Below are 24,152 nucleotides of genomic sequence, written 5' to 3' on the forward strand. Positions count from 1 at the left end.
TCGAGGTGATGAATGCATAAGTTTAGCCATCATAACAATGCAATTTGTAATCCTCAATTATCCATTCAGGCGGAGCAAAAAATAGGAGCCATTACTTTTGGAACATCTATCATTATATAGATGAACACAGTTCCCAACTCAGCTTCAGCCTCCTTTAATTCACCTGTTCTTTTCTCTTTGCTCTTAACATGATTTAGTTGCTGCGTTGCTACCTTCTCAATCTTGACAGAAATAGATTCCATTATGTCATCAACCGGAAGGATCCGATTACTAATATGCAGTATTTCCACCTCATCGGCACACACACACACACACACACACACACACACACACACACACACACACACACACACACACACACACACACAGTATTGCTACTACCCTATCCATTTATGGAGCCGACTACGCACTTCTTTACGTTCCTTTATTTATTTATTTTTTTTTTTTTTAAGCCTCCTACATCAAAGTTGCACTGTGCATTGTGTTGGGGTGAAAATGCAAAAAAAAAAAAAAAAAAAAATTTATCGGGCCGTTCTCTTAACCCAATTTTGTTCAGTTTAAAACTTTTGTATTGTTTACAAGCATTAAGGTGTTGAATGGCAGCCCACTTGGTAAACTTTGTTAATATTTATCCTTGAGTTGCTTTATGGCCTCGTTAAGTCGTGACTCGTCAGAAAAAAGAAATAAAATAAAAATAAAAATAAGACCTTGTCTTTCAATTTGACTTGTGACAAAATATCCTTTTTTTTCTAAAACTGAAATATATTACTTATGATGAATTACCGACTCAAAATAAGCGATTGTTGTCTAACGTGCAACTAGGTTTGATTTGGTTGTTTTTGTTTTACGGCATATCAACCCTTTTTCGTATTATTTAATGCCGAATCCAGTTTTTATGCTTCGCGTTCTTTATATCTTCAAATATTTATTGATAATGATGATGATAGTGATGATTACGATGATGATGATGATGCTGGTGGTGGTGGTGATGATGATGATGATTATGATGATGGTGGTTGTTGTGGTGGTGGTGATGGTGATGATTATGATGATGATGATTATGATGATGATTAGGATGAGGATAATGATGTTGCTGCTGCTGATGATGATTTTTATGATGATGATGATGATGATGATGATGATGATGGCATTTTTTATATGCTCGCATATAAATTGATTCCAAAAGTAAATTATCTATTGCCAAGATTTTAAGAAAAGCAAATACCCCTCCCCCCTTAAAAAAAACAACAACAAAAGAAAACTAAAACAATTTTCATAAAGGTTTTATTGGGGAATTTACATCCGAAAACTTCAAAATATTTCTCTTGTAACCGGACTTTTATAAAATCGACAAAAATCAAACCGGATCATAAAAAAATCACATTAAATGAAAGGTTAATGGCGCTGAACAGACAAATTTTGCCATCAGAATCGTAAATTATTGCCATTTTTTTCCCTGATCGCAAAATTAAAATACGTTTAATTCTTTCATATAAAAAACGTAACAAAAACAAAATGTCCACATTGTTTTACATTTGCATGAAATTAAAATATCAAATTATGATTTCACTTTGCACTACAAATGTTTGAACGTTTTCACATTTCCATATAATTAAACAAAAAAAGTAAAAAATGTAAACAAAAAAAAAAAACGCGGGAAAATGTACGTGAAAAAAAGACTTTTAATCCAAGATGGCGGCTTATTCCATCAATGGCAAGCAGTGGTTAGGAACTTCGTCTGAAAAAGAAAGGAATATTTTCGTATTAGACAAAAAAAAAAAAGAAGAAATATTATCATATTAGACAAAAAAACAGAAATATTTTCATATTAGACAAAAAAAAAAGAAATATTTTCATATTAGACAAAAAAACAGAAATATTTTCGTATGAGACAAAAAAAAACAGAAATATTTTCGTATTAGGCAAAAGAAACAGAAATATTTTCGTATTATGACCTCCCCGACAAGATTGCCTCTGAGATGGGGATATATGCTGATGACACCACACTCTATAGCAGGCACGACAGGAAAACAAACGAACATATATCTAAAGTAATGGCAGAAACACTAGAGGATGACCTCCAATCAGTAGTGGAATGGGGACAAAAATGGATGGTAACGTTCAATGCCACCAAGACAAAACTGGTTTCATTCAATAATTACAAGAAACCTTCTCTACCACCTATAGCAATGGCCAACGACTCTTTATCTGAGAGTACGTCTCTCAAGCTCCTTGGCCTAACGTTCACTGGAAACATGAGTTGGAACAGTTACATCGAGGGCATTGCCAGGGCCGCTGCAAGGAAGGTGGGCTCTCTCTACCGTGCTAGAAAACTTTTAACACCCGAAAGTATCCTGTACCTCTATAAGGCCACTATTCGCCCATGTATGGAGTATTGCTGTCATATTTGGGCCGGTGCATCGGCTACTTGTCTCTCGCTCCTTGACAGGGTTCAAAAGAGAGTCGCAAATCTGATAGGCCCTAAACTGGCATCTAAACTTCAGCCTCTGTCCCATCGTCGAAACGTTGCATCCCTCTGCCTGTTCTACAAGTATTATAATGGTGAATGCTCTGAAGAACTGCAAGCACTTGTGCCCCCACGACGTGAACACCATCGACAGACCCGACAAGCTGCAAAATCCCACCCCCACACTGTAGAGATCCCTAGATGTAAAAGATCCTTTTACTCCAGTAGTTTCTTCCCCAGAACTGCTAGACTTAGGAATTCCATTCCGGGTCACTGCTTCCCCAACTGTACTGACATGCATAAGTTCAAGTGCAACGTGAACCAACATCTCGCTGCCCTAATCCCTACATAGTACCCCAGTAGATGTTTCCCCTGATAGTAGCCCCCTACACCAAAGTGGCAATGTGCCTTGTTTGGGGTGAAAATGTAATAAAAAAAAATAAAAAAAAAAAGTATTAGACAAAAAAGAAAACAGACATATTTTCGTATTAGACAAAAAAACAAAGCAAAAAAAACCCCAGAAATATTTTCGTATTAGACAAAAAAAAAACAGAAATATTTTCGTATTAGACAAAATTTTGCTCAACAGACCCTGCAGAAGCTGAACGAATTAGGCTATGAGACTCTGCCTCATCCGCCATATTCACCGGACCTCTCGCCCACCGATTATCACTTTTTCAAGCATCTCGAAAACGTCCTACGCGAAAAATGCTTCAAAAGCTGAGATGATGCCGATTAATAAAGTTTATTATGAAAGGAGTTATGATCTTTTGAAGTTGAACGTCAAAAAGCAACATTATTTTTGCACCAACAAACTAAGAACGAGCCTCGCAATTAAGTAGCGAATGGGATAATCTACGACAGTGCTCTACCCAAAGAGAGGGGACTTTATATATATATATATATATATATATATATATATATATATATATATATATATATATATATATATATATATATATAATATTAAGCATTTTAAATTAAAGCATACTCATCTTGCAATAATTATTAAAGTATAATAATAATGTAAAGTAAATATAGCCCCATCACTTCGGTTAACCAAAAATGTACGAACCAAATGACCCATGAGGAAAGGTACGAAATGGTGACACTAATAATGTTTTATTCTTCCACAGCTCTTTCGTTCTATCTTTCTCTTAGAGTTGAATGTGAAATACAACGAATAAAAAGAAGAGAAAGAAAAAAACGAAAAAAGAAAAAGAAAAAAAAACACGTTTCTGACACTTCTTGTTTTAGTTTCCAATTTTCGAAAAATTCCACTGAAGATAATCACAAAATTTATTCAACTTTTGCCAAGAATTTCTATATTTTTTTTTGCAAAAAAAAAAAAAATAAAATAAATTCACACATTTTTCAACAAGTGAAATTTTTTTTATGAATCTTAATGTATCTCTTGTTTTTAATTTATTTCGAAATTTTAATTTATTACGAAAACTGTTTCGTGCCCTCTCCCCCCCCCCAAAAAAAAACAAGTGCTTATTCAGAATAGGAAGCGTGTTATTGTTTTTTTTGTTTTTTTTAGTATTTTCAAGTTAAATTCAATTTATAATAATAATAAAAAAAAAATCACTAAAAGAATACCCGCCCCAAGGTGGGTAAAATTAAAATTGAATCCCAGAACTGAACATTCTCATGCTAATATTATGTCAATATACGAAGATTAAATTCAAGAAATAATGATACTAAACCTTATGTCTAGTATCCTTATTCCAATTTTGATAAAAGTTTGTGACATAATTTTTTATTCTGGGAGATGTCTAAATTTGAAGGAATCTTAAGACGAAATTGAAATTGAAGGAAATTTTATTCTATTGATATCTAATGACCCTGCCTCAAATTCACTCCCATACTAAAATGTTTGCCTGTCGGTCTGTTTGTCTCTCTGTCTGTCGCCATATTTTCAAACTCTATCTCTTCCAAAACTAAAAGTTGCTGAGCGGCGCTAGGGGCTTCAAATGATTGGATTTTTTTACGGACCGTTCTTTTATGCGTCTTTAGTTGGTTAAAATAGTTTTTAAAGGGTCAAAAATGGGTCAAAATTGAAAAGAATCGTTATATATTTTGTATATTCATCTTAATTAATTTTTAATTTTTATTTAGTTTATATGCGTGTTACGTTGGTACAGCTTTGAATGCTACAGTTTCGGTTTCGATTCTTGCTGATTGCATCTAAATACTTTCTTTTTACTCTGTGCCTAAATCAAAACGTGGATTCCATGAACAAAGCTTCTTTCTTAGAACTGCACCCCTGTGGAACTCTGTTCCGTCTGCTTGCTTCCCACCGGACTACAATTTGGATGTCTTCAAGTCCAATGTTAACAAATTCCTAATCAACCGCTCCCTTAAGTAAACACTTCATCAAATCTCCGCACTAACGTAATGTACTTGCAATAACCCTTATCCCTGAGTGGCTTCCGGGCCTTGATAAGTGGTGATCACTGTGTAAAAAAAAGAAAAAGAAAAGAAATCACGACTCTATAATAATATATACGAAATATGGACGAATTTAAATATCATATCTAAGCGTATTTTACGCCCTGCTAAAGCCACCCCCACAGCTTGTATGTTATATTTGAAATTTTAAATGAGAAGTTGAGTCCAAATTATGCTTCTAAAAACATTAAAATTACTCCAAAGAAACTGAATTTTGATGAAAAATATATTGTCTAATCTATCTATATATCTATAAAAGTGAAAGTGTCTGTGTGTCTGTGTACATTTTCCTACGCAATAACTCTGTCAATTTTTAGTCTACAGACTCGAAATTTGATATACAGGGTACTGAGATTTGGAAAAATCGATGTGATTGGTTTTCGGCCAGAAATTTGGCTGCTCCGGGGTCAAAGTTCAACGACTTGACCTTTGAGAAATCTACCAAACCCCTCCGACAATTTGGAGTCTAAACACTTGAAATTTTAGATATAGGTTCCTTGGACATGGATATAACTTAATAACTCGATTTGAGCCCAAAACAATAAATTTTAAGGGGTCATAATAGGGGTTAAAGTTTAAAAAGAATTGACCGCTTTTTTTTTTGTTTTTTTGCTCCGCATACACCTCCAAGCACCCGGGCAACGCCGGGCACCCATGCTAGTATATCTATAAAAGTGAAAATGTGTGTTTGTGTGTGTGTGTGTGTGTGTGTGTGTACATTTCCCTACTAAATAACTCTATCAATTTTCCGTCTAGAGACTCGAGATTTGACATAAGGGTTTTGGAGATTAGGGAAAATCTTAATCAGTTTCTGGACAGAAATTTGACTGTTAAGAGGTCAAAGTTCAACGATTTGACCTTTGAAAACTCATTTCGGGTCTAAACACTTGAAATTTTAAATGTACGTTACTTGGACATGGATCTAGCTTTATAATTTGATTTGAGCTATAAACAATAAACGTTAAAGGGTCATAATTGGGGTCAAAGTTTTTAAAAAATCGACCTCTGCGGTTTCTATCAAATCACTCAGCTAATTTTTGGTCTAAACATTTGAAATTTTACATAAAGTGTATTCAGACATAGGGTAGACGTTTTTTTTTTGTCAAAGTTCAAAAGATTTTACCTTTGCAGTCTCTAGCAAACTATTCAGCCAATTTTGGGTCTAAACTTTTGAAATTTTACATAAAGTGTATTCAGACATGCAGCAAGCTTTTTAATCAGTTTTTGTGCGAAAAATTTGGCTAGCAAGATGTCAAAGTTTACAGAGATGAATTTGCAGACTCTACCAAACTCCTCCGCAATTTTGGGCCTAACACTTGAAATTTTAGATGTAGGTTACTTGGACATAGTTCAAACATTTTAGTTTAATTTGAGCCCTAAACAATAAATGTTAAGGGGTCAAAATTGGGGTCAAAGTTTTTAAAAAATTGACGTCTGCGGTCTCTACCAACTTTGCTCTATAGTAGTTAAGGAAGCCTATTATATAGAAAGGCATTACCGTACATATTAACACTTTTTAATATATACATATGCATATAAAGTTATGAACAGTACATAGGGCCCGAGCAAAGCCGGGTAGAACTGCTAGTTGTTGAAATTTAAAAAATATCTGAATTTTCACTTTCTTTACCCTGTTACATAAAGCAAAATTAAACTAATTATATCCCACGCTACTACTCATCACGCATAACGATTGTCTTCTAAATTCATAATGATATTATTACCATCTCAGCTCGCATAACGCATGCGTGAACCTGTAATACAAATATATAAACATAGTTAAATGTATTTAAATTGAAATTGTATTCGAATATCTCGAAAGTTTTTAAAAAATTTTTTTAAAGTAATTTAACCAAACTATGAGCAATGCATTTCGAAATCTTGAATTTACTGCCAAAGTTTCATGTTATTTCTGTTTCTGTTTCAAATTTGAAAAAAAAAATTTTTTTAAATAGAATACCTTTTTCCAGATTCAAACAGTTTTCCCATTCTTCCAGACTGATTTTGCGGTCAGCGTTATTGTCACAATCGCTCAAAAATGGAACAATACATTGTTCCATTCCTTTCAATGAATGGATCGTGAATTGCAATTCACGACGGGACATGAATCTGAAAAAAAAGAAGAAAAAAATAGAAAAAAAAAAATTAAGATATTTAAACGCGTCTTTATTAAACGAAAATTAACATATCTATCTATCTATCTATCTATCTATTATATATAAAAGAAATTTTGTGTGTGTGTGTGCGTTTGTGTTTGTGTGCGTGTGTGTGCGTGTGTGTGTATGTGTGTGTATGTGTGTGTGTGTGTGTGTGTGTGTGTGTGTGTGTGTGAGTGAGTGAGTTCCTTCTTCACAGGTTCCGAAACGGCTAAGCCTATTTTTGCAAATTTCATACAAAGTTAATTCATATGTCTGGTAGTGTTCTTAGATATTTTTTTTGTACAGAAATTCATCCGATAAGTATCGGAAAAAAAAAAGACCTTAAAAATAGCTTTTCTCTCTCATAGATTAAAAAAAAAGGTTAATTTTTACAGGGGAACATTTTACGTTACACCGGCAAGGGAGATGATAAAACTTCAGCAAATCATTTCTTCTTAAAAATAAAAATAAAACAGATTTATTATAATCTGGAAATATATCTTAGTGGTAGAGCATTGTTATACCCCGGGTGTACTTCACCATTTTATTTTTTTTCTCATTAATGTGTTCAATTTACAAAAAAAAAAAAAAAAAAAAAAAAAAAGAAATGAGTACCATTTAAAATCGCAGCAAATCATTAATTCGTTTGCATATTTTAAAACTAATCATTAATCAGAAGTGACTTTTCTAGGGCATTTATCGCAAAATCCAAATATCAGCTGACGTGATATTGTAAACAAACGCAGACGGAATTTGGTGAACAACAGTATCATTATTAGCTTTTTTTATTTTACTTTGCAAATTAGTCCACCAGGCGAATTATTCCTCATAATATATAATAATCAATAGAGGATTGATTCTATAATAATACACACGCAATCTGCATAAATTAAAATACCATGTTTAAGCGTATTGTATGAACGGGCAATGACGTGCTGTCAGCTAGTCACAAATAAATAACAAGTAAAAATAGGCAAACGGCAAGCGATATATATATATATATATATATATATATATATATATATATATATAGGATACGGTTTGTATCGAGACTTTTGCACCCTCGTCACTGACAGACACGGTAAAAACACTGTATGCATAGCAGCAGAAAGGGGGACGTGCTGCTGGCTGAGTGGTTAACGACACAGACTGACAATTTGGGTTCACTAGTTCGAACCCAGTTCGTTCTGCAGAAACATTTTCACCTACGAACCTTGTACTCGATGTTTTTCTAGGAATGATTCTTAATAGAAAGATATCAGGGAAACGAATGCCAACATGAATGATGCTGAAAGAAAAACAACAAGCGGCATATATAATACGGCGCAATCACGTTGATACACCCGTTCCCGCCAAATCACAGAAGTTAAGCAACGATGAGACTGTCCAGTACTATTGGGAACTCCATATTCTCTCCGCTTATTTTGGTATTGTTTCCAGTCAGCCTTAGGCCTCTCCTTATCGATTTAGGAGATGTGGGGTTGGAGATTGTGCAACTCTTGTCTCACAATTAAACGCAAAGCTACCCTTACAAGAGGTCCATGTATAAACAAAGGGCAGGTAACTCCCTCAAGGAGCATGAAAAATACCACAGAATCGCAAATAAAAAAATCAACAATGAGACATGGAAAATCACAATTAAAAGTTGTTAAAGTATTTAAATGTCATAGAGTAAGGGAAGTTAATGAAAAGGATATAAAAATTCACATCCAAATTGAATGGTAAAATCCGAAGCGAATGTTTTTGATCTTTTTACCACACTGCTATCAAAGACATTCACTTCGGATTTTTCCATGTCTCACTGACTTTAGCAAATAAGGTGTAAACCATTATAATTATTTGCTAATATTTTCTCTTCTGAAGAGATGATAGACATCGAAATCCTATAGGATAAGGAGTTATAATATTTCAAATGTATTCTTTTTTTTTTTACATAGAATAATAAAAATCTTTTGATTTGAAATTTAAACATTTCACGTCATAAATTTTTAAATTCATTGAATGACTAAAAATTTTATTTATTTGCTCTATCTTGTATATCGAGCAATTCTTATTTAGGTGGGATAGTACTTATAGAATATTACTGCCAGTAATATCTTGTAAATCTTATAATCACAGGTTTCCATACCAGCTGATTGTTGGATAATTTTATTCTGGAGCACACACACACACACACACACACACACACACACACACACACACACATATCACCATATATATATATATATATATATATATGAAATAAAATAAAGCAAGATATAAACGATGCTTTAGACGTTATGTGAATAAAAAGGAAAAACCTAAAAGAGTAAAAACAAAAATAAATCAACGTTTCGTCCCCATTTCAAGGGACATCATCAGGATTTCTAGGCGAGGATGTACAGGAAGACGATCATATCACATATAACCCGACCCCCCCTCCACACACTTGATATAAATTCTCTTTTGTTCATGGAATCTACGTTTTGATTTAGGCACAGATAAAGAGTGGGGAAAATTATTGACAGCGGTTTCAGCTAGACGGGTGTTTATCGTGAAAGATTGGCGAGGGGGGGACCAGAGATTGGAGCTCAGACGAGCTCTTGCCATGGAAATAACACTACAACAAAGACAGGTTCGCAACGCCTCTTCTGTGGAAGAGGGGTTGCAGGGAAGAGCAAAGGGCATCCCCACTGAGTCACGAAGTCTATTTTGTACTCTGTCAAGGCAGGATAGGCTGTTTTTAGCAGCTCCTGTCTAGATGTGGCAGCAGTACTCCATCCTTGGACGTACTTGGCTTTTATGTAGATAGAGAATTGCATCAGTAGTGAGATATCTTATGGAGAATTTCAACAAAAAAATAATACCTATGTAAGAACACTCCCAGACATATCAAGTACATTCGTGTGAAATTTCAGAAAAATCGGCCCAACCGTTTCGAATCAATTGCAAACGAACTCACATGCACACACACATACACGCAATTTAATTAAATAATTGTTCTTTGTTTTTATGATTCAATAATTTAATTTAATAATTTTTCTGTGCCATTCTAATTAAATAATCGACTTTTGGTGGCCATTTCTTCAATCAAGACAAAAAAAAAAGAAACGTTGATATTTGTAATTTCTTCTCTTGATGGCTGATATAATAAAATCAATTAAAAATAACAACAAATATCACTATTTTTTTTTTTTTTTTTGTTCTCGGATTTGTTTCACTGTTTACAATAATTTACGTCCCCGTAAGATGATGGGCGACTCTAGAACCGCGCCCGTCAACAACCAATTCCGCGCAGAAAGACCTTTTTTGCAAACGTACTTTCTTTTATAATGCATCTACTGAAAAATTGAACTAAATTAAAAATTTTAACTTAGAAGCTTCACTTACGTATCTCTTGGTTTTTTATCCAACTGACAGAATCTCCAGACAACGGCGTGTCCATGGTGCTTCTCATTTTTGGCTGCGTTCAACCAATCTTCGTAGTTAGCAAGATTTTTTCGGGCTTTCTATTAATGTCAGAAATTAACATTTACATTCAAAAACTCAAATAAATAAAATTAGAATACATACAATTAAATAAATAAAAGTTATAAATCAGGAAAATAAAATTAAATAAAATAAATAAATAAAAAAAAATGAAAATAAATCAAATTCAGTAGTTTTCTTTTCGGGATATATCATGCGGCGTTCGTTGGCTAGAAAAAATCTCTGGAGGAAATTTTCGAACGGGCGGTTACTTTACAATGCTTTAAATATATACAGAAATTCAATAAATAAAGCAAAGTAAATTAAATTAACTAATAAAGATTATAAATGAAATTAAATTGAAATTGTAAATAAAATGAAAATAAATTAAAATAATAAATAAATCTAAAAAAATAAAATAATAAATAAAATTAAACTAATTAAAATTATAAATAAAATTATATAAATTAAAATTGTAAATAAAATTCAATAAATAAAAATTATGAATAAAACGAAATAAATAAAAATTCTAAATGGAATTTAATAAATAAAAATTAATAATAAAATTAAGTAAATAAAAATTATGGATAAATAAATAAAATTTTTTAATAAAATTTAATAAATAAAAGTTATTAATAAAACAAAATAAACAATTTTTTGAATAAAATTAAATAAATAAAAATTAATAATAAAATTAAGTAAATAAAAATTATGGATAAATAAATAAAAATTTTTAATAAAATTTAATAAATAAAAGTTATTAATAAAACAAAATAAACAATTTTTTGAATAAAATTAAATAAATAAAAATTGCAAATGAATTTTATATATTGAAACTATAATAAAACGGAATAAATTACAATAATGAATAAAATGAAATAAATTTAAATTATAAATAAATTAAATGAATAAAAATCATAAATTAAAAAAATAAATTTAAATTATAAATAAAATCAATTACATTGAAATTATAAATAAAAAAAATTAATTAAAACCATAAATAAAATAAATAAAATTTAAATTATGTATAAAATTAAATGAATAAAATTTATAAATAAATTAATTAAATTAAAAATACAAACAAAATTTATTAAATTAAACTGATAAATAAATTAAATAAATTTAAATTAGAAATAAAATTAAATAAATTAAAATTAGGAAAAAAAATTAAATTAAAATTGTGAATGAAATTAAGTAAATGAAATTTTAGAAATTAAAGAATCAATCAAATTAAAATTTTAAATAAAAATAAATAAATTCAAATTAGAAGTAAAATTTAATAAAAACACATAAATGCAAATAAATAAATAATTTTCGTGTCGGACTTTTCCGAACTTTCTATCAATTTCAGAACTGAACTATGCACATTTTTATTGTGTACATGTTCGAAAATTTGAAAAATAAATGTAGATATAAAAATTGAATAAAATATAATGAAATAGAAGTAAAAAAAATAAATAAAATACAAATAAATTGATATAAATATATTAAATTAAATATATCTAAGTTTTAAATAAAATTAAGTAAAAATGAAAAAAAAATTATATATGTTTTGATCGGAATACAACTTAGTTGTAAAACTGAACATTTATATTTTTATTGTGCATATATCTTTACATTCAATAAATGTATTAAATTAAATAATTTAGAGTTTTCAATAAAGTAAATAAATTGAAATTAAATGAATAAAAACTAAATGAAAATAAATAAAATTACTTCCCTTGTCAGAATAGATCTTCAGAGGAAGATAGCTTTGTTTAGCATCAGTTACGGAAACAGGAGAGCGGAGGTCAACGGAGGAAAACTGAGATACAACTGCGCCATAGTACGTGTGCTATAACCTCACTAGGGAGAATATTGGGAAAGAGGAGGAGAAGGAGGTGCTGCTAGAAAGGACGTATCCTCCTTGATAGAGTTCAAAATAGACTTTGTAGCCTCGTAGGGGATGTCCTTTTCTCTTCCCCGCAACCGCTTTCTCACAGAAGAGATGTTGCGAGTTTGTCTCTGCTTTATCGTTATTTTCATGGCAAGTGCTCGTCTGAGCTCCAATCTATGGTCCTCACTCGCCAGACTTTCACAAGAAACACCCGTCTAGCAGAAAACACTATCACTAATTCCCCCCACTTTTTATCCGTGCCTAAACCTAAACGTATGCATGGAGTACTGTTGCCACATCTGGGCAGGAGCTGCTAGAAAGGACTTGTCCTGCCTTGATAGAGTTCAAAATAGACTTCGTAGGAGATGTCCTTTTCTCTTCCCTGCAACCTCTATCTCACAGAATAGATGTTGCGAGTTTGTCTCTGATGTATCGTTATTTTCATGGAAAGTGTCCGACTGAGCTTCAGTCTATGGTCCCCCCTCGCCAAACTTTCACAAGAAACACTCGTCTAGCTGAAAACACTATCCATAATTCCACCACTCTATATCTGTGTCTAAACCTAAACGTAGATTCCATGAACAAAGCTTCTTTCTTAGAACTGCACGCCTATGGAATTATCTTCCGTTTTCCTGCTTTCCAGCTGACTACAATATGGTTGTCTTCAAGTCTAACGTAAACAAGTTTTTGATGAGCCGTTCCATATAAGTTAACAAATTTACCGAATTTTCATTACTAATGATTACTACATTGTCCAATTTCTACTGTACACTCTTTAACCCTTATCCTCAAGTGGCCTCTGGGCCTTGATAAGTAGTGATGCCTATGTAAAAAAAATAAAAAAATAAGTTGCCAACTAGGAATTATAAACACTTAAGCAAAGCTGAGGTGACAAAACACCGCTTGGGACAAACGCAGGGTTAAATAATGAAAACTTACCAAATCTTTCATGACTCTAAAAAGCCACTCTTGGACGCGAGCTCGGAATTCTTCAAGTTGTTGCGGTAGACATTCAGGAAGTTCTAAAACGAAATAAAAAAATACATAAATAAATTTTTTTAAAAACCTCATATTTGTCAGTCAAACAATGACAGAATCATTAAAAAATGACCCCCAGGCCGTAGTGGAATGGGGTCGCAAATGGATGGTAACATTTAATGCTAGTAAGACTAAACTGCTCTCCTTTAATAATTACAAGACACCTCTCGAATCACCGATACATAACACCCTACCTACCGATATATAACACTCTACCTACCGATATATAACACTCTACCTACCGATATATAACATCAAAGGCTGTAAATGACAACGTTCTCTCTGATTCTCTCTCCTCTGATCTCGAGCGCGTGGTTCAGTGGGGGAAGACGAGGCTGGTTACCTTTAATGCATCTAAAACCAAAATCCTATCCTTACATCATCAACGCTCTGGCATCAATTGGGATGGATGGCTCTTGTCTGGGAGAGGCCCCGTGTTTTGAAAAGCTTCTGGATTTGACCTTTACTCCTGATCTGAAATGGAACACATACATCAAGTTTGTTGCCAAGGTCGCTGGAAAGATGGTGTGATCCTTCTACCGCTCCAGAAGATATCTCACTACTGATGCAATTCTCTATCTATATAAAAGCCAAGTACGTCCAAGGATGGAATACTGCTGCCATATCTGGGCAGGAGCTGCTAAAAACAGCCTATCCTGCCTTGACAGAGTACAAAATCGACTTCGTGGCTTAGTGGGGGATGCCCTTTTCTCTACCCTGCAACCTCTCTCCCACAGAAGAGACGTTGCAAGCCTATCCTTGTTTCCATGGCAGGTGCTCGTCTGAACTCCAATCTCTGGTCCCCCCTCGCCAATCTTTCACGAAAAACACCCGTCTAGCTGAATCCACTGTAAAAATTTCCCCTACTCTTTATCATATAATACACTACCTGAGAATTCTTTCTTTCAAACTCCTCAGCCTAAAATTCACGGGCAATATGAACTGGAACAAGTACATTGAAGACATTGCGAAGGCTGCTGCAAAGAAGGTGAGCTCCCTCTATCGTGATAGAAGACTACTCATACCTGAGAGTATTCTGTACATGGAGTATTGTTGCCGGGATTGTGTTTCGTCACGACTCGGTATTTGCATGTAGTCGACTGTCCTATACAACACGAGTGAAAACCTTTTGAATAAAAAACTTTCTGGCACAATAAAATATTAAAGCAATAATACACAATAAAGGCGTCAGATTTAACTGCCTGTCAGATTAATAGGAGGCACAGGAGCAGCAAGATATTTGTTCGCATTACATTTAAATTTCTGTGTGTTATGTATGATTTTATCAGTGCGGATTCTACAAGAAAAGGAAACGTTTACTAGTAATACTTACTTTTGCACGCTCCGTAATAATCAAGTTTGACTTTTTTAAATGCCTGATCCTTGCAGCCTTCAAGATCGTGGGAACAAAGACAAAATTGGCGATCAAGTTCACATTCAGTTTCAAAAGTGACATTAGCTTTGCTGCAAACCTGAAACAAAAACAAAAAAAAAACGAAACGAAAAACGTAGAATATATGTTGCAGATAAAAGAGTTTCGTCAGATTTTAATTTAAAGATTAAAATCTGAGATTTAAATGTAAAGATTAAAATCTGACAAAAAAAAAGAACAAAAAAAAAAGTCTAATAAAATGAAAGGTTTTATTTTTTTTTCAATTTTTGTACACGTTTCGGCAGAATTTAAAGATAAAAATTTTAGGAAAAAGGGACGTTCTGTTACAAAACAAATCGAAGGAGTAGATCTTATTTTTCTTTTATTTTTCTATAGATTTCGTCAGAATTTTAAGATAAATTTTTTTTTAGAAAAAACACATTTTGTCAAAAGTCAAATTCAAAGACGAGCTCCAATTTTCAATTTGTACACGTTTCGCCAGAATTAAAATATTTCAATTTGAGAAAAAAAGGACGTTTTGTCACAAGACAAATTAAAATATAAGGTCTTATTTTTATTTTATTTTTGTTTTGAGGAAACACCGCTTAACAAGCCACAAAGCAACTCGAGGATAAATGTTAACAAGTTTGCCAAGTGGACTGTGATTCAACACATTAATGCTGTAGACAATGCAGTAGTCTTGAAACTGAACAAAATTTGATTAAGAGAACTGTCCGAATAAATTTGTTTTATTTGATGTAAGAGGCTTCTATCTGGGACAGTATTTGAAAATAAACAATATACTGAGGATGGAGTATACCTCCGAAACATATTTGTGTTATAAATTTCAAACAAGTAAAATATTTGTTTCTTTTCCTAATATTACGTTGTGATTTGGCTTTCAAGCGCACTTGATGCGTATTTTATTTTATTCAAATATAATCAACCTTCCTATATGGAACTCACGCTCTTGGCGTTATTCTCGCGTTGTCTACGAACTGTTCAAACATTTCAAAACACAATCACTGAGATACAACGCAAGGATCTTTACAAACAGACTTTTCTTTCTCCAAATTTACAACATGGCAGGGAAGAAGAAAAGAAAAAAAGAAAGAAAACAACATACTGAAGATGGAGTATATCTCTGAAATATATGTATGTTATAAATGTCAGACAAGTAAAATATTTGTTTATTGTAGGCTGTTTTTAATTGTAGGATACCATTGTTCTGTTTCCAGATAATGTTAGTTCATTGATTTTTACAGTTCGTCTACTAGCAATTCAGAAAATATTATCCTCACACTAGTGGCGGGATTCGGTACGATTAAAAAACTGTCGATAGGTTGGCCCCGAAACAGTGCGTATTCTCTCCTAATGTCAACGTTAAGCAACTATATTAAAAATAAGTTATCCACATTTAGAACATAAGAAACATACGTTTTTGCCTCTTTTTTTTTTTTGCATTTCTTTTCCACTGAGCCAAGCAACGCGTGGCCGGGTACCGTACAAAAATCAATATTGATCCAACGGGTCATGATTTATCTAGGAATAAATAAACCTAAAATTAAACACATGAAAACATGCAATGGAACGATGTAAAGGCGTTGGAAACTGAACGCTGACTTACGTTATGTCTGGAATCTTGCTGGCGACATTTACTGACGCATTCACAAACGGCTTGGTTCTTTTTTAATACACAATCCATTCCCCGTCCGCATTTCTTGGCCTCACAAGGATCTGACAGATAAAGAGAGAAAAGAAATTTTTTAATCAATACTAATCAACACTGTCAGTTAATTTACTCCACTCTTTATCTGTGCCTAAATCAAAACGTAGATTCCATGAACAAAGCTCCTTTCTTAGAAGCGCACACATGTGGAACTCTCTTCCGTTTGCCTGTTTCCCGCCTGACTACAACCTGGATGTCTTCAGGTCGAACATAAACAAATTCCTGATGAACCGCCCCCTTAAGTAAGACACTTTATCAAATCTCCATTACTAACGATTACTACGATATTATACCATTGATTACTGTACAGGCAATAACCCTTATCCCCGAGTGACTTCCGGGCCTTTATAAGTAGTGACCTCCACGTAAAAAAAAAAAAAAAGAATCCTTCAAGTGTTTCTTATCTGGCACAATCACGTTGACACAGCAGTTCTCGCCAGATTACCGAAATTAAGCAACGATGAACCTTGCTAGTACCAGATGGGTGACTATTTGGGAAGGCTAGGCGCTGTATGTACCACTCCAAGTCGTAGAAATTTCCAGGTTGATATCCACGAGGGGAGATGCATCCCCTAAAATCAAAACAACGGGAAACTTCGGCTTTTACTTGTCTTCCCGAGATTACCATTGCTCTACAATTTGGAGAGCCGTGGTCACCGAAGCTGTTAAAAAGCAGCAGGGTTACACGCATGCATGCATGCAATCTGGCTGGACAGATGGTAATTTAATCACACCCAGTGAGCTAGTGAATGGCACGTACAAAGTTGATTTTGACAGAGCACTTATATATATATATATATATATATATATATATATATATATATATATATATATATATATTGTTCCAGCTGAAAAGACAACGAACTCATGTGATGACAAGAAAAGGTGAACCTGGAAACAAAATGCAAAAACAACATAACATGATCGATTGTCAAAACAAAATGTTATCTCTGTTTCGTGTGTCCAATTCATTGACAAATAAAATATGAAAGTTTAAAAGAATCCAAATTAAAAGCACGATTTAAAAGTGAAATTATTCAAAGAAAGAAATCGACTAATGAATAAACAGTAAATTCAAGTCAACGATAGCCGGTGCAATTATTAGTTCGTCCCTCGTATTAAAATCTCCGTTCATGTGAGGGAAATTATTTTCCTATCAAGCTTAAAATATAGTTATCCATGATTAAGGATTAAACAAAATAAAAATATTAATATGAAGACAATTAAGCATATTTACTGATACAAATCAGTTCCGGTTTCAGAAGTTCTCGGAAGTAAACGGTGTTAGTTAATTTGAAGACTCTGCTGTATTAAGCCCCTTTTTCAATCTGCAAACCCCCGCTTTTTATTGCACACAAATATTATAGTTTACGGCTCCTCTTATTAGAGGAACTTGTTAGCAGCGACCATAGCTTGACCAGTGCTTTTTGTAAAAGTTTAACGAGAGGGAAATCATTGAATGAAACTCAGACGACCACTTCCATGAAAATAACGGTAGAGCAGAAAGAAGTTCGCAACGTCTCTTGTGTGGGGGGAAAGTTAGCAAGGGGGAGAAAAGTTCGTCGCTTATTAGGTTTTGAAACCGGTTTTGAACTCTGTCAAGACAGGATAAGGTATTCCTGGCAGGTCGCCTCTCTCTGTGATTCGAGATCCATTGACCCTCCTGATATAGCTTCATTATTTCACGCAGCGTGTCTTGGACAAGAATAGCCTGGTGGCGGCCATCACTTCTCAGACTTTAGAGCACATACCGCACCTTGGCTTATCAAATTTTCACTCATTTGAGCACGCGATCCTGGATATGACCTTAAACTATATCCGATGGTGAGGACCCAGCTTGCGGGCTTTGGAGAGTATGGAGCCACCCTTTTAATTGCCATTGCTCCCAGGTCCACTCTTACCCGGAGTGGTAGTACCTATTAGGGTCCCAACTATAGGTTAAATAGAAACCGACTTAAAAAACAAATATACTCTATTAAAAATTGTCCTTCAAAATCACTGGATTCGGCATTAAATAACCTGAAAAGGGTGGATATGCCGCAAAACAAAATCAACCAACCACCTGAGCACTAACTAGGTTCGACGTTGCTTAAATATACATTAACACACCACTTCCGGTTAGATTCTCAAAGTTAAGCGACGTTGAAACGTTTTGTTTTGTTTTTTAATGTGGAATCGGATATCAAGTTTCCCTCCTCAAAATGGATTGGCAGCAAATACTACACTAACGTATTAGTCTTTGGTGGCGTAAATATTAACTTAGTTAAAGTCTATTTTGCCTTCGTGAAACTGGATTTTAAATGGTGAAAACTGATGTCCTTCACCATTTGAACAACTAACATTCAGGTCTAGTATCGCATCATCAACAAAAGGCACTGATTCTACCAATTTCATATCCGGTGTTTGTTTGATACAGTGTTTCGTATTGTGACGTATTGCCAAAAGAGATTAAATAGAACACGATTAAAGCAGAACTGGTTGGTGCAAAAACAATATCGTTTTTTCACATATGTTACTTTTATATATGATTTCTAAATTTATTACTGTATATATATATATATATATGTATATATAGCCATGTTATATATAATTTTGAAGCGCGTTTTTTCGCTCTATCTTGTGTTATTCGTTACCGTTCTCAATCTCTTCATTCATTGTTTTTGCAGGCTTTTCGACAGCATGGACAAAATTCAAATCCGCACGATTTTCTTGTTCCATTGCAAGATAGGCCGATAAGCTGCCGAGACAACTCGTGATATCAATGATGCGTTTGGCCTAGGAACCACTAACGAGCATGTGACACGATGGTCGTTCAAGAAATTTCGCAATGGTGACGAGAGCCTTGAAGATGAAGACAGTGGCGGCCTGCAGACTTCGGTTGATAACGAACATTTGAAAGTCGATCCTTTAAAAACCACACGAGAAGTTGCTGTTGAACTCGAGGTCGACCACTTCACAGTCGTTCGCCATTTAAATAAAAATTTAAGTAAAAAAAGTTGGATAAATAGGTGCCGCATGAATTGAACGATAGTAAAAAAATCGTCGTTTTGAGGTGTCTTCTACGCTTCTACTGTGCAATAAAAGCGACTAATTTCTTGAGCGAATTGTAATATGTGATGAGAAGTGGATCCTCTACGACAACCGGCGACGTTCGGCACAGTGGTTGGATGCCGGAGAAGCTCCACAACAGTTCTCGAAGCCGAAGTTGCACCAAAAAAGGGTATGGTGACTGTTTAGTTGTCTGCGGCTGGTCTCATCCGTCATAGCTTCTTGAATTCGGGCGAAATGATTACGACAAATTGTCGAAATGGACCAGAAGCTCCATAGTATGTGCCCGAAATAGGTCAATAGCCAATTCTCCTCCATGACAACGCTCGCCCGCATGTTGTTCAACTGACCCTGCAGAAGCTGAACAAATTGGGCTAAGAGACTATGCGTCATCCGCCATATCGTTATTTCCATGGCAGGTGCTCGTTTGAACTCCAATCTCTGGTCCCCCCTCGCCAATCTTTCACGCAAAACACCCGTCTAGCTGAATCCACTGTGAAAAATTTCCCCTACTCTTTATCTGTGCCTAAATCAAAACGTGGATTCCATGAACAAAGCTTCTTTCTTAGAACTGCACGCCTGTGGAACTCTGTTCCGTCTGCCTGCTTCCCACCTGACTACAACTTGGATGTGTTCAAGTCCAACGTTAACAAATTCCTAATGAACCGCCTCCTTAAGTAAACTCTTTATCAAATCTCCACACTAACGTAATGTACTTGCAATAACCCTTATCCCTGAGTGGCTTCCGGGCCTTGATAAGTAGTGACCACTGTGTAAAAAAAGAAAATATTCACCAGACCTCTCTCCCACCGATTATCGCTTTTTCAAGAATCTCGACAACTACCTGCGCGAAAAATGCTTCAAAAACCGAGATGATGCCGAATCGGTCTTTAATGACTTCATTGCTTCCAGAATTCCAGATTTCTTTCCTAATGGGATGAATAAACTTATTTCTTGTTGGCAAAAATGTGTCAATTCTAATGGTTTTTATTTCGATTAATAAAGTTTATTATGAAAGGAGTTGTGATCTTTTGAAGTTGAATGTAAAAAAAACGACATTATTTTTGTACCAACTAATGAAGTTTCTTCATACGAGCACGTAAAACGGGACCTGGAGAGTGCTTGCATAATAAAGCCGGGTGGGGTACGAGAAATGGGTCTATTGCTGTTCGGTAGAGAGGATTCCCGTTTCTGTTTGAGGCTGACGATAAAATTCGACCTCTCCAACGTTAATAGCGGCGGGAAGAGTACAAAAAGATGCTGACAACCTGAAGCGATCGAAAAAAATATTCAAGTTTTTTTTATATCTTTCCAAGTGTTGAAGGCAGTCACTGACTCTCATTTACAAGTACCTGTCCTTACTCAGTCGAGCCACTAACTTTAAGTCAGAGTGGTGTATTGTCAACGAAGGGCACCGATTCTGCCGATTTAATTCGGTGTTTCGGCAGCATTAAATAACATAGTTTTTGTTGGCGTATTGCCAAAATGGGATAAATAGAACACGGTAAAAACTGTATCTAGACGGGGGGTGTAATTTTTATAATTTTTCCTTATTCGAGTGTATAACATTCACTTAAAATTAAATAGCACTTGTATAATAATCGAGGGGTGGGCATAAGACTGAAAACAGAATGCCTGTTTGTGAGCACGTTTAAGAGCACGTTAGAGACGTGGATGACGTTCGAGAGCATGTATGTTCGAGAACACGCTCGAGAAGACATTCACGATCATGATAGAGACGTGGACGACGTTCGAGAACACGGTTGCGAACACGTTCAAGAACACGATAGAGACGTGGATGACGTCCGAGAGGAAAGAGGTCGGAGAGAGGTCGGAGAGAAGGAGGAGACGATCACGTTCTACTCGGGAAAGTACCCGGAAATAAATGGCGTCGTTACAAAAGAAAAAGTGAGTTGAGTCATTATTTATTATTTTCTTCCTTTTTTTTTTTTTTGCATATTGAAGAAGGCCAGAGGATGAGTTGGCCGAAACGTGGTGAAACAACCACAGCTTTGAAGATAAGGATAACAGCCCGCAAAAAGAGTTATTACTTGTCTTCTGTTCCTTGTGACCTACTCTGCTACAACGTGTTGGGTCTACGTGTGTAAACGTGTAAGACGTTACAGCAAGGGTAGATGAAAACTTTGGACTCTTTCAACGTTATCAGCGGCGGGAAGTTTATATTCGGAGTACCAATAAAATCGCGACTCAGTTCTTGCAAAGCTTTAAGCGATAAGATGGAAAAAACATGCAAGTTTTTTTATTCTTATATTTTTCTAAGTGTTGAAGGGAACCACTTGACTTTTATTTACAAGTACCTGTCCTTACTCATCCGAGCCCGAGAGTTCAGTTAATCTCACTTTAATGACATACGAGCAAAAGAAAAGTAACGTTAAGACATAAAACAGCAGATTCTTAGAAAGCAATTACTGAAAAGCGCCATCTTTTTTTTCAACAAACGCAGACGCATACTTAAATAAGCGATTAGAGTTTTCTAAGTAAACTTTTTAGTGTTATTAGTTTTTTGTAGGAGCTATATTTTAAACAGTTTTTCTTATTTTAAACTAGGGAGGATCCCAGGTTTTGCCCGCTCGTAAAATACGCTTTTTTTCCTCTTTTTTTTTTTTACACAGACATCACCACATTATCAAGGCCAAGAGGCCACTCGAGGATAAGAGTTAAAGAGTGTACAGTAGAAATTGGACAATATAGTAATCGTTAGTAATGAAAATTCGGTAAATTTGTTAACGGCTCATCAAGAACTTATTTACGTTAGACTTGAAGACAACCATATTGTAGTCAGCCGGAAAGCAGGAAAACGGAAGACAATTCCACAGGCGTGCAGTTTTAAGAAAGAAGCTTTGTTCATGGAATCTACGTTTAAGTTTAGGCACAGATAAAGAGTAGGGGGGATTATGGATAGTGTTTTCAGCTAGACGGGTGTTTATTGTGAAAGTTTTGCGAACACTTTCCATGAAAATAACGATACATCAGACAAACTCGCAATATCTCTTCTGTGAGATAGAGGTTGCAGGGAAGAGAGAAGGACATCTCCTACAAGGCTACGAAGTCTATTTTGAACTCTATCAAGGTAGGACAAGTACTTTCTAGCAGCTCCTGCCCAGATGTGGCAACATTTTAATTCATTTACTATTAGGTTTTTTTCGGGTTTCTTATGGAATGACCATCTTTAGCTGCGTAAAGGTTGTAGTAAACACACACCTTTCTCTCAATATATTTATGTATGCACACACACACACACACACACACACACACACACGCACACACACACACACATATATATATATATATATCGTATTTTAAGATGATTATATTAAAAAATTACGAAAATCGTGGGTAGAAAATTATTGATTAAAGAAAATAAAAGATAGAATTTTATGAAAACGATCGTAAGACACAGGAGAGTTCAAAAGGGAGGTAATTTTCCGTTTCGATTTAAACAAGATGGCAGCAATTTTTCACCTGCTATCAGGATTATTATCATTTCTTTAAATAATTCGGTAATATTCAAGTAATTTTGACTGCATAATTTGGAAGCTACCATTGTAATTTATTAAAATTGACCAAAAAATCAGTTGAAAACATTGTTTTTTTTAAATCTGAAAACTCCATTTATCGTCTACAAAATCTCGTCCCAATAGTGTAGAAGCGCCAATAATTGTTATTCTGTATTATATTCATTATCTCAAGGGTTCTTAGTTACAATTGTAAAGACATTTGTTTATTTCCTCGTAACTCCCGTTTTTCTTTTTTTTTTCTCCTTTTATTCGTCACTTTCCATGAGCGATGTTTCTCACAAGGGAGGGGAGAATTGCCTATTTTTTCTGGATAGAAATATATCCGTTTAGCATGTAATCTAATTTCTGATTCTGAACTTGAATGTTTTTTTTTAGCTTCTGACATCAAGTGGCAAATCTCTTGTCTGGATTTCCATAAAAAGAAATTATGTCAAGTAGTTTAGAGAAATGTAACTTATTACCAGACAGATAAAAACAATAATGAATTTTAAACGGATTTTTTCTTAAACTGGCATTATAAATATCTTTTGTGGTTTTGGAGAGCTCACAATATTTTTTTCCATAAGTGCTATAGAATTCATGTTGAATGAACAGATAAACAGCAAGTAAGCATATATATATATATATATATATATATATTTATATATATATATATATATATATATATATATATATATATATACTAGCTGTACCCGGCCACGCGTTGCTGTGGCTCAGTTTGTTAAAATGGAACACATGTGAAAGTAGAGAAAAGTTTGATTCTTTTTTTCAAGAGAATGTACAAATTATTTATTTATTTTTAACAGATGTTAAGAAAATAAACAGAAAAATACTTCCATCATTAATTATGCAAAAAAATAAATAAAATGTTGATTTAGTGTTTCAATATGCTTATAAATTACGATAAAACTTGCTGAGTATGCACTGTTTTACGGTTGTTGTAAAAATGGAACAGAAACTTCAATTTCGCTTCATTTTAATCTTTCTTAATTTTTTAATTGTGCCCCCCACCCAAACGAATATAATCAAAACAGTAACATTCAA

General features: G+C 34.2%; 1 protein-coding gene across 1 annotated transcript in view; it reads right to left on the reverse strand.

Moving 5' to 3' along the window:
• Positions 1-1,267: 1,267 nt before the first annotated feature.
• Positions 1,268-24,152, reverse strand: part of LOC145243574 (SPARC-like) — a 48,031-nt gene continuing 25,146 nt past the window's right edge. Inside the window, exons 5-10 of the mRNA XM_080106555.1 lie at positions 16,420-16,529; positions 14,754-14,892; positions 13,322-13,404; positions 10,429-10,547; positions 6,882-7,030; positions 1,268-1,738 (exon numbers count right to left, since the gene is read on the reverse strand). Coding sequence (XP_079962681.1) covers positions 1,701-1,738; positions 6,882-7,030; positions 10,429-10,547; positions 13,322-13,404; positions 14,754-14,892; positions 16,420-16,529 — 638 coding nt within the window. The 3' untranslated portion in view covers positions 1,268-1,700. The remainder of the gene's footprint in view (positions 1,739-6,881; positions 7,031-10,428; positions 10,548-13,321; positions 13,405-14,753; positions 14,893-16,419; positions 16,530-24,152) is intronic.

The sequence above is a fragment of the Euprymna scolopes genome, chromosome 22 (genome assembly GCF_053919585.1).
Source record: "Euprymna scolopes isolate OS-2025 chromosome 22, ASM5391958v1, whole genome shotgun sequence".
Taxonomy (NCBI): domain Eukaryota; kingdom Metazoa; phylum Mollusca; class Cephalopoda; order Sepiida; family Sepiolidae; genus Euprymna; species Euprymna scolopes.